The sequence below is a fragment of the Branchiostoma belcheri genome, unplaced genomic scaffold (genome assembly GCF_001625305.1).
Source record: "Branchiostoma belcheri isolate BF01 breed outbred unplaced genomic scaffold, Haploidv18h27 scaffold129, whole genome shotgun sequence".
Lineage (NCBI taxonomy): Eukaryota > Metazoa > Chordata > Leptocardii > Amphioxiformes > Branchiostomatidae > Branchiostoma > Branchiostoma belcheri.
The window spans coordinates 125,704-137,799 of record NW_017802702.1 but is presented as its reverse complement, the minus strand read 5'-3'; the positions used below and the strand labels follow the sequence as shown (position 1 = coordinate 137,799).

Here is a 12,096-nt window from a genome sequence, read left to right as displayed (position 1 = left end):
TGAAACAACAGGAGCTTCTTCACTAATTTGCATCAACCTTGTCTTGACTTGTCTATCTTTTGTTTCTTTTTGGACTTCCAAAAATTTGTCTTCACTGATTTGCATATCAATCAATAGTTCATGCTTATAAACCTGTAAGATTGTAGTATGGAGGCTTGTGTATTTGCAGAAAGTATTTCCAAATTGCAGAACAAAATTTTGACTCTTCTGCAATATTGCAGGGCACTGAAAAAAAGTATTTCGACCACTGCCAATGATGTCACATTGAGCATGGCAGCTGATTTAGAACCTGGCAGCACTGCTCAGTATGATACAATGTAGTCATAGATAATCTTTCTTTCAAGAAGCAAACAATACTTTGATTAGATATTAATTATCATAACTACATGTACATACAATGTTTACTTTTGTTTGCTTCTTGATGCACCCTCTTTTCCAGGGCTACCAGCTGATCTTCTCAAGGATTACTTTATCAAGTTTGGAGACAAGCCCTGCTGTTTTATGGACATGAGGCCTTATGTGAGCATGTTGAACCCAGACAACCATGCACAGGTATACTGTTTTCACAGGATTACATTGTAGATACAATCTACATGATATAGAATAAAACCTAATAAATTCTAATTCATGGCTCGAAATACTGGGTGGGAAATCTGTCTCTGGCATCGATACTCTTGAAATCTGTTGTTGATTTGAGAAATGTAAATGGTTTATTATGTAAAATATGTTCCAGTTTGTTGAAGAGTTGCAGACGTACACAGAGATCCCTGATGAGAAGACAGGAGACGTGAGTCTGCCTGCTGATGTCCAGGCCATGCAGAGGCACATCTGTTGTGTGGGGCTGGCCAGGTCTCTGGGCCTGCAGGAACAACTCACAGAAGGGGACAGGGAGGAGCTGGTTCAGGACCTCACCAGAAGACATCAACATGGCTTACAGTTCGGTGGGTTGGTTAGACCGCCTTTATTTTATGGATGACATCCTCACGCGCATTGATTATTGCCTGTTCTCTAAACAAAAAAAAAAGATCATGACATTCTCTGAGGCTCTGGCCTGGCCCTAGGCCTGGGTAGTCCATGGTAGTTAGCTACAATATGGAGCCGGTGGTAACTCTGGGGGATGGCACCCAGGCTACTGAAGCTCCACGACTCAAGAACTCAGTACACAAGTACAGTGCCAATTCATAAATTCCGCAAAAATCCAGCATGTGCAGGCTTGTCGTATAGGATACCAGCTTTGTATTCCTGTGGTTTAGGAGCATTTTTATTTCAGCTGGAATTTTTTTTTTTGTTCGCCCGCGCACACTTCTGTAGTTTGGGGGTCTTCAGAGGATGTCATCCTTAAAATTAAGTCTGTGTGGCCTTAACTAGAAGACAAAGTGATTCAGTAAAGATACGTTTAGCATTTAGGGCATTATTAATGTCTGTTAAAGGCTGATGTCACCATTGTGGTGCTAAGTGCAGGTCCCAAAATGGGGGCACAACTGTGGTCCGTAGTTAATATATAATGTACAAAATGTATCAGACGCTTTGAAAAAATTTTTTTCTTGAAAATTTTCTTCAAGTCTGAATACTTTTAGGCCAGAAGGGACAGATAGGGTCTGAACTTTCTTACTTTGGTCAAGTTTTGGACAATACAATCTAAAGTTTGACCCCTGCTGTCATTTCAGGAAAAGACTTGCTCCCCACCGATGTCCAACCCAGTGACAGCTACCTGTTAATGGCAGTACATATCAAGTATGCAGTCTATATGAAGACAAGTACGTATGGCGAAATAGGTTGATAAATACATAGTGTAGTAGGATAATGGTTTATGACTTTCCATTCATTGTCAGAGCATGCGCTACTTAGTGCACCCAAATTTGGAGCTGTGCACCCAATTCTTTTCTTCATTGCACCAAATATTTGTGTAGGTTTACATATTATGTAAAGATGTACATGACATACATGTACAATGTCTGTATCGGTATAGCCAGTATAACCGCCCTTCGGCGTAACAAACCAGCTTTTGCAGGCGCGGCGCGGCAGCAGCTAGCTATATCACACCGAACGACTTGTTACACTCAATCTCTGCACATTTAATTGCAGGAGTTGTTTAAAGCTTTAGTGATGATGCCTCAACTGTGCTTGGTGGCAATGTACATTGTATAAAGCATATTCTTAACATGTAAGTGTCAGAAAAATAATGAAATTGTTATCATCATAATGTGATTGGCTGACAGCCGTCTAGTAACTACTACAAGGAATGAATGAATGAATGAATGAGTAAATTTTTGCAGTTCAGTCTTTAAGGGTACGTACATGTACCTGCTTGGACGAATGCTTAGTAATACATGAATGAGACTTTATCACCATTTGTTTGTTTGTTTTTCAGAGAAGCTAGGCCTACTGTTTGAACTGATAGTGATGCTTGAGAAGGGAGTGGCCAGTAGCCCATCTAATGCACAATACAAACTCATCCTCATCAAGCTGTACATTCTACTGGGTAGGTCATAACAACGTTCTGTGTGTCCTGTTAGTGTCTACTTTGTGTCTCGAAATTTCTGGCTACATGTATATGACTTATAAATTTGTACAGTGTATTATTATTAGCACCTAGTCGAGACATGATAAGTTATGTGTATATTCCTCATGTATTTTGTGTGTTCTGTTTAGGTGCATTTCATCCCTGTAAGAAGCTATATGACAACATGGAGATTAAACACATTCAGCAGGACACGCTGGGGTACTTCTATGCCTGCTATGCTGTGGCTCTGGGACACCTCACTCCTGCCTGCTCCATACTTAGTGCCATGCTCAAGTTTTTCTCTGCTAACCACAAAGATGTAAGTCAACACTCTTTAATTGAAGCTTAATGAGGGAAAAAGCTGGCACAATCAGCTGGTTTAGGCCACACCAATTTGATATGTTGTTTCTCAGATTTAAAAAAAAAAAGCGACAGGGCAAAATAAATAAAAAATAAAAAACAGGCCTAGGCATCCCATGATAGCCGGAAATGTTACAATATGAGCCATGAAGTGAACATACCAGGCTGGTTTATAATCAAAACAATAGATTTTGAACTTTTAATGAAACAAAATTGCATTGTTACATTGAAAAACTGTAACAACTTGGAAGAAAAGGACTTTCTTAAACCAAAATGTCTTTCATTGAGCATTTTGCAGTTAATAACAAAATTTTTTTTTTTTTGCAAATCGGAAAAAAATGGACAGGGTAATCCGAGAAGCAACAAATTAAATTGGTGTGGCCTTAGACAAATAATGATAATTGTGAAAGTCCATCAGTGTTGGTAATCTCTATTGAGCTCCTGTGTTGAGCCCTTCTATGTGTCGTACAATGCCTGTCACTGCATTGCAGTTAGCTTGCTAATCTGAGGGTAAGGCCACACCAATTTAATTTGTTGGTTCTCGGATTCGCCTCTTTGTTTTTTTCTGATTTGCAAAAAAAAAATGATTCTGGTCCTGAATCAACTGAAAAATGCTCATGTTTTGCCCCCAACAGTTGAGGAAAGTCCTTTTCTTTCTACTTGTTACAGTTTTCCCATCTGTCATTGCAGTGGTTTGGTTAAAAGTTCAAAATTCAATGTTTAAATTTCAACCCAGCCTTTTGTGTTGACTTCATGGCTCATTCCGTAGCATTTAAGGCTATAATAGGATGCCTAGACCTGTTTTTATTTTTATTTTTTTTCGCCCTGTCGCTTCATATTTTTTCTGAAAAAATCCGAGAACCAACAAATTAAATTGGTGTGGCCTAAGACATCATTCTTCAATGATATATGAAGAACTTTATTGCATGACAATTGCACATGGTACAATGTATGGCAAACTACATAAAGAAAGTAACAAACAATAAGATAAATGTGTTGAATAAGACCTAATGTCAAATAAAACCTAACATACATTTTGTACAATGTACATGTATCTTAAGTACTCAAACAATAAGGGCTAGCACAAGTCTTTGATAAAGTGTTACAATCGAGTGGGCTAATCACAAGTTTCGGTATTTTTTCTAATAACAAAGCAGTCTTTTATATATAGTACCAATTTTTGTACCATATATTACTAAAGATATATTCAAATCTATCTACATGTACAACATCCAAACTCTTGAAATCGGTTGTACAATGAACATCTATTAGCACTAGAAACTGTAGACTTCATACATGTAACATACAATGTACAAATGTATAGCCATGAATATCAGTCTACTGCCTTTCCTACAGACCACTGAGTACATTATTGCAGCCTACAAGTATGGATCGTTCCATAAGGTCAGTCAAAAGTCTACATACATTTATATCCTGCATGATCATGAATATTATCATATAATAGACTGAAGTTGTGTATCAATTATTGTTACCATATTTTCCCCACATTAATACTGTTAGGAGTTTTGAAATTTGGTCCTGCTGACCTGAAGAATAATTATGATACTATCAGACAAGTGTTTGTAATGCCAACAGTTGATCTTTGACAGTTTAGTTTGATAGTTGAGAAAAAGAAGGATTCAGTTTGATTCAATCAACTTCTAGTAGCATGTAGACACAGAAATTGCAACATGAAATTTGTTGAAAGTTTTAAGATAATATAAAATGCAGCAGATAAATGGATAGCCCTTGACATAGGAATATGGTTAAAAGATTCAAAAATGCTACAGGGCTGGAAATTCATGTTTAGGAATAGGTGCACAAAAAATTTTTGGGTGCACCATACATAACAAAAACTAATTACAGGTCTTACTGCTCCTCTTCTATGCTTGAATATGAAATGGGAGGTACATGTAACATCAAAATCTTACAGAAATACTACAACATAGATTTTATGATATTTCTGACAGATTCCAAGAATATCCTGTATACTAATATACATTTAGTATGTAAAAAAGAATACGTACAAAAATATTTGGGTGCACTAGCGCACCCACAGAAATAAATTGGGTGCACAGCTCCAACTTTGGGTGCACTAAGGTGCACATGCACCCAGTATTTCCAGCCTTGTGCTATAATTTTTATGTTCATCTGAGTTGTACATGAGTTTGCCATCATTGTGAATTTTTTTTTCCAGATCCCTGAGATCATCTCGTTCAGAGAGAGGCTGAACCTGTCCCACAACTACTCAGCCCTGGCTGTGGAACGTATGATACTGGACTTCATCATGGAGACTACAAAGTAAACATGTTTGTCATAACCCGCTTGTTTCTAGAGGGAAAGAGCTAACATGCCTGTTGTATTAAAACTATGTGAAAAACATAGATTTTGATATCTTGAGCAAGTACGTGTAATATCAGATTCTAGTACTCCCAACTTTGTGACTGCAACATTACACTGCAGTTTTCACGTATCGGTACAACAATTTTGTGTATTTTTTGTATCCATTTATCATATATATATAAAAAAAGAAATTTTTGAATTAAGTAATATACTAAGATGTTGTGGAAAGATTCCGAGCAAGCTTGACAGAGTGAGTGAATGATTAAGATAAGACTTGCTAGGATATTTGACAGGGAGGTTAAAAAACTTGGTATTAATTTGTGTGTATTTTTTTTATTTCAGTCCAGAACAGATGAGAGAACTGCTGGACTATATGGAGATATCTCCAGAGAAGGGTAGGCTGTTTATGTTTATCTGAAATCTGACTGTGTGAAATTGGCTATGATATGCTTCTTCTCAATTATGACGCTTTGATTCAACTTTTTTTGTTCTGACGTACAGAAACTTGGTGTTAGCAGTACGCCAACTCATATGTTTCTTGTACTCAACAAAACAGAACAAAAAATTAATTGATAAGGTTAATTCCACCTGAGATTGTGTAGTTTTACTGTAACGGTTACTACACTACCAAAAATGCTTTTTGTTGTTTTTTCTCTTGCAAAGAAGTTTTTCTGTCAGCAAGAATATTATTCTTTGAACAAGAATCCCTGTGGCAAGAAAATTTAAGAAACCCACATTGTTCTTATTCTAAGAATTTTGTCTTACAGCTAATGAACCAATACGAAGAATATTTTTCTTATGATAAGAAGTGCAGGATCTTACACGGAAAATGTCTAGCTTCTTTAGCATAAGAAAATAAGAAACTAACAGCTGTTATGTATCAAGAAAACCATTCTGCCCACAAGAAAAGATTTCTTAAACTCAGAGCTAATAACTGTTCTTGTAGCAAGAAAACCATTCTGTACACAAGAAAAGATTTCTTAAACTCAGAGCTAATAACTGTTCTTGTAGCAAGAAAACCATTCTGTACACAAGAAAAGATTTCTTAAACTCAGAGCTAATAACTGTTCTTGTAGCAAGAAAACCATTCTGTACACAAGAAAAGATTTCTTAAACTCAGAGCTAATAACTGTTCTTCTAGCAAGAAAACCATTCTGTACACAAGAAAAGATTTCTTGAACTATTAACTGTAACAGTTGTAACAGTACTGTTGTAGTTTGACAGGATGTTTTGAAAGCTTCTAAGCTGTGTGTGGCACTGAAATCCAGAAGTGCGTTGAGGGGAGCACTGGAGAGGAGGCCAATGGTCAAAATGGCATAACCGATTATGTCATCCCACTATAATGATAATCTCTTGCCACCCCATATATGAGTATACTCAGTATATCTGACAGTGTGTATCCTTGAATTACCTCTAGACGGTATTTCTCTTTCTTCTAACTCAAGCTGACTTAACTTTTCCCTGCAGATGAGATAAAATGGGACCTTCTAAAAGACAACCGAGATCTTACAGTTCTATCATCATGGGAGCCAAAAGAAAGGTACACAGTGAATGACAACATTCTCCATTCTTGGTTTAATACCTGCATTTATATGATTTGTATATGATTGTAATTTTTGTTACTTTCGGGTGCAATTGAATACAATGTACCATACTAGCTTGATACAGAAATGACAAAATACATGTGAGATACACAACCATTGTGGAAGCAGTTTCCCAAAGATACACAGGTTTTAATACGTAAACAGGTTTTGCTACACAAACTATATATTATGACAAAAGCAATACGTATACCTGTATTTCCCCAGGTACTGAATAACCATGCAAGTTAAAGTGCTCAATGGTACAAATTTACATTGTATATGCGTGGGGCCTATAATATTGTGGGTTTTCCCCACCCCAGTGTAGCTACAATCCCCCAGGAATTTAAACACACTGTCAGGCAGTCATTTAATTTTTAAGCCATCATCAAACCTACATTTTGTACTGTATCTAGACAGAAGGTGCCTGCACAATGTGTATTTTGCTGTTAGTGTATTACTCTTACAATGTATATTGGGTGGACCATTTTTCTCAGTTGAACTGGTGCCAACGAATATTTTAACAAAACACACAACAAAATGATAGCTACTCTAGCTTTCGAGACACACTCTATCTCTTCCTTGTGCCAGTTTTTTTTCCAGTCCAGCTTGAAATAGCAGTCTTCTTTTCCCCCCGCTTGTAGAGAGCTGACGGACCAACATATCGAGCTGTCGTTCTGCCAGGACAGACAGTGGCTCAGGTTACGCAGCCTGATCCTGCGCTCGCTGGCCGCCGTCATCCTGATGTCCCAGCCTGCCCCGCTGGATGGGGAACACTCCCCGCAGAAACAGGACGCCTCCAGGAACGGGGAGGCTCCGGTGGAACACGGGAACACGCTCACTAGTCTCATCCTGGACATAAACACTCATGTACAGGAGGTGGAAGGTCAAGCTGGCTCAGAAAATATGGTATGTGTGTATGTGTGATGGTCAGTCAAGTAATGCTATCATTCATCACCCAAAAATGCTGGCCCCCTCTTGATCTATAGTGTTTTGCCCCATATATACATTTGTAACACTTAAAGTCAGATTCTGCGGAAGAGATCGCATTGTAAGAAACCAGGAGGAGACAGTAGAAACAGATAAAAACCCCTTGGTCCCGGGCCGGATTCGAACTCACGGCTCCCGGGCCACAGTCAGACGCTCTAACTGAGTGAGCTAAAAGGTCTAGACCCATTGGCTGGGTCAGTTGGTAGCGCCTATAAACCCCCAACTGTTACAGCATCCATTAACAACATCATAGAGCATTCGGATAGCGTAATGTTGTTCTGTTTTTTTATACATAAAACCAGGTAAACCACTTTTAGAAGTAGCACACCAGTTATACCTGCACACTCCCTATTTGGGTATATCATTTACCTTATGCAGTATTTCCTATGCTTATCGCTAGGTGGCGCACGTGTACAAAGCTCTAATCGCAAAGCATCACGGGATATCATGACGTAATGACATTGTTCGCCGCCATTTTCCTTGTGCGTTCGCAGAGGGGTGCACGTTCGTTTCCCTACTCCTTATTTTTTCGGATTTTCTTTCGGCGTTAGGCCCGAAAAGAAGGATAAAACGAAGTCTTCTGCCCACGAGGGCGATTCAGGTAGCCTTTCGGAGGACCAGACGGGTCGTAACGGCAAGAGAAGCGGCCTGTTTCCCAACGCTAGTCAGGAAAAATTCCTGGCCGTGGAAAAGACAGGCATGTCTGCACAAGCCTCCGGACAGGAGGAAGAGGAGTCGGGTGAACGAAAAGTCCTCTCTCCTACAGCTGGAGGTTCGGAGGAAAAAGAGAAGAACTCCAACCTCTTTCCGCCGCTTGGGAGCGAAATGCCCCTCCGGCGTTGGCACCGGGAACATCCGCCGCTTGGGAGCGAAATGCCCCTTTGGCGTTGGCACCGGGAACATCGGTCAAGGAAGGAGACGGCGCGGAGCTGCCGCCGCCCCGGCCTAAATTTCCTCCGGGCTCGGAGGAGTTGGGCTCCCCGACCGTGCCAAAGCTTGGTGGGGAAAAGTCTCCTCCACCCCCACCTCCATCAGAAACACCTTCCCGCCTGGATTCGACGCTGCCTCTTTTCTTCAGTGGATCAGTTCCAGCCTGGGACTTCCTCAGGCGTCCAGTTCATCCCGTCAACCTCGGGACGTTGACGGGGCGGTAGCGTCGACCAGCCGAGCCGGTGTAGTCTTTTCCGGGCGAGAGCATCCAGGTTCTGAAGTGGAAGAGTGTTCGGAGGAAGGAAAAAAATCACCTTTTCTGACTCTGACGAAGGTAACTCCTTGTCGTTTGATAATCCCTACGATAATAACTTCAAATAAGTATTTGGAGGAACCGGTGGGCAAATCGGTCTTGAAAACATGTTTCATATCTTGTTTCATGTCCTTGCCACACATTTCACGTCTATACTGAGTCATAGTAGAGGAAGCTGATCCCAAAAAACACCAAAGACGATTCTATCGCTTTGCAAACAGCATCCGGTTAGAGGATGGTCCGAACCCTTAACTGCTGCCAACAACTCTACTAAAAGGTTAGCAGCCATGAGCATCTTATCCTGGCAATCACTAAAATTCTTATCAGTGTTTACGGCATCATGCTTGATCATATTAGCCACTACTGGGTCTAGAATCGGCGCCCGAAGTGCTAATTCAACATTAGGTGGAGTGGGAAAAGTTTTCCTTCCTCTCTTTAAACTCCGAATTTGTGAGTAATGTCCTCGCTCAAAAATGTAGCGACCTGCTCGGGAACTTCAGATTCTTTCCCCTTCTTAATTTGGAGACACCTTTTTGGAGAAGGTTAATGCAGCCGATTAGGCTAGACGCACTTTGAGTAAGGCTTATAAGCCAGCCCTTCGAGCACTTCTAGGGCTAGGGACAGGTTTCAGTCCAACCGTTCAAGGTTTAACTATAGCTACAAACACGCAGGGCGAACAGCTTTTTTTTTCATGGAAAACTGGGAGTCCACTCCGGTTCAGTTCGTCCAGCCGGTCACAAATATATCGGGGGAGGGCAGAGCAAAAGGTTCTAGACGACGAAGTGCACAGTATGTTGGAGAAAGGTGCAGGGGTCCAAATCGAACCCTGCGAGAGCCTATATGTTCTACGATTTTTCTAGTCCCGAAAGCTCGGGGAGGCTAGAGACCGGTTATAAACCTAAAGTCCTTAAATAAGTTGTTCTGAAACGTACTTGCAAGTTCGAAGGGATAAACCTAGTCAAAGAGTTGTGGAAAAAAGGAGTTTTTCTAGCAACTATAGATCTAAAGGATGCGTACTTTACCATCCCAATAGCTCAGAGCGATCGAAAATTCCTTCGTTTTTTCGTGGAGAGGAGTTCTTTGGGAATTTCAGTGTCTTCCCCTCGGTCTGACGTCGGCGCCGAGGGTATTTACCAAGGTTTTGCGGCCCATTCTAAGCAGACAGGGATTACTAGTAGTAGTTTTCCTAGACGACTTACTGATCATTGCAAGGTCGAGGGAACAATGCTTAGAGCACATTGCTATAGCCAGAGAGCTTCTAGGGCAACTCGGTTTGTTCTCAACCTGGAGAAGTCGCAGTTGGTACCGTCTCAGGTAGCGACTTTCCTAGGCCTTGTTCTCGATTCTCGTACTTTGACAATTTACCTAACCGAAAACAAGTTAGACAAGGTATTGAGTTCTTGCCTATCACTTCTAGAACAGGAGGTGATAGGAACCAGGCAGCTAGCCAGCGTGGTGGGGCTGTTAGAGTCCACCAAGCAAGCCATTCTTCCCAGGCCCTTACATTTCCGGGCTCTGCAACAGCTTCTCAATTTCGGCATAAAGAAGCCGGGAGAATTTCGACTCTTCAGTCAGTCTAACCCCAGATGCAGCAAAAGATCTACAGTGGTGGATCGGTCATGTGCGTGACGTAAACTGTCGCAGAGTCTTTGTTCCGTCAAACCTGACAATTTGCACGGATGCCTCACTGGAGGGATGGGGCGCGCATCGTTATGGTCAGGAGACAGGCGGGCGCTGGTCGCAAACAGAAGCGCGCATGCACTGTGACCAACTGACTAGAATTGAAAGCGGCCTCCCTGGCGCTAAGAAGCTTTGTGAGCGCAGATACTCAGCATGTTCTGCTAAGGCTGGACAACGCAACAGCCGTTGCATATGTGAATCACGGTGGGGGAACAAGGTCGCCAGATTTGGCAGCCTTGGCCCTGGAGATGTGGTCGTGGGCCCTGGAAGAGGCCTGACGTTGTCTGCAACTCACGTTCCCGGATTGACAAACACCCTAGCGGACAGGTGTTCGCAGGTTTTTCTGGACAAGGTAGAGTGGCAACTGAACCGCTCAGTTTTTCCTGTCATTGAACAATTGGACAGGCAATGCGTTGACAGTAGATCTGTTTGCGTCTCGTATGAACGCTCAGCTGAAGGAGTATGTCTCTTGGCACCCAGAACCAGAGGCCATGTCGGTGGATGGCCTAAACATTTACTGAGGCAACCTAGGGCTAGCGCATGCCTTTCCCCACTTCAGCCTAGTGTTCAAGGTACTGAGGAAAGTCCAGTCAGAGTAGCAATAGTGATTTTGATACCTCCAGTTTGGAAGTCTCAGACTTGGTACCCCAAGGTGTTGAACATGTTGTTCGAGAGTCCGGTTCTCCTGCCACAGAGCTGGGATCTGCTGTTCCTGCCGCACAACAGGAGACCCCATCCGCTGTTGCCAGATCTGATGCTTGCCGTGTGGCCAAGATCAGGCGACAGTTGCAGGGTCGGGGTCTCTCGGCAGGGGCTTCAGACCTCATCCTGTCGGCTTGGAGAAAAAGCACTTCTAGACAGTATCAGTCAGCATGGGCTCAGTGGGCCAGCTGGTGTGATAGAAGGAAGATTGATCCAGTTTGCGGCTCTATAGAGAGCGTAGTAGAATATCTTGAATGGATGTCCCGACAGAACTACGGCTAGACATTGTATGTCAATTGGGGTGGCTCGTTCTGCGATCTCGTCTGTACACTTACCAGTAGACCATTGTAATGTGGGTAGTCACCCTCTAGTGTCCAAACTGATGAGAGCTTCGTCTGTTTCACAAAAGTCCTCCTTGCCCAAGATATGTTTCAACATGGGACGTCAGTCGGGTCCTAGAGTACCTTCTGCATTGTTGCCAAGGTAATAGTCTTAGTTTGAAACAGCTGGTTCATAAGTTGGTAACACTAGCGGCATTGGTGTCAGCCGACAGAGGTCAGACTTTAGCGGCTCTTGACTTGAGATTCATGAAAAAAAAAAAAAATGTAGAAACGGTGTTTCTTGGACAATTCCTACCCTGCTGAAACTTCTAGACCAGGGAAATCTGCCTGAAAGTGTTTTTGGGCGGCCTTCCC

The 12,096-nt window shown here is 41.9% G+C and overlaps 1 protein-coding gene across 1 annotated transcript in view; it reads left to right on the top strand.

Moving 5' to 3' along the window:
- Positions 1–12,096, top strand: part of LOC109463618 (N-alpha-acetyltransferase 25, NatB auxiliary subunit-like) — a 33,452-nt gene that overhangs the window by 12,040 nt on the left and 9,316 nt on the right. The window contains exons 10-19 of the mRNA XM_019760472.1: positions 440–552; positions 734–941; positions 1,668–1,757; positions 2,372–2,482; positions 2,653–2,822; positions 4,220–4,267; positions 5,061–5,164; positions 5,549–5,601; positions 6,674–6,746; positions 7,431–7,695. Of these exons, the coding sequence (XP_019616031.1) occupies positions 440–552; positions 734–941; positions 1,668–1,757; positions 2,372–2,482; positions 2,653–2,822; positions 4,220–4,267; positions 5,061–5,164; positions 5,549–5,601; positions 6,674–6,746; positions 7,431–7,695 (1,235 nt within the window). The remainder of the gene's footprint in view (positions 1–439; positions 553–733; positions 942–1,667; positions 1,758–2,371; positions 2,483–2,652; positions 2,823–4,219; positions 4,268–5,060; positions 5,165–5,548; positions 5,602–6,673; positions 6,747–7,430; positions 7,696–12,096) is intronic.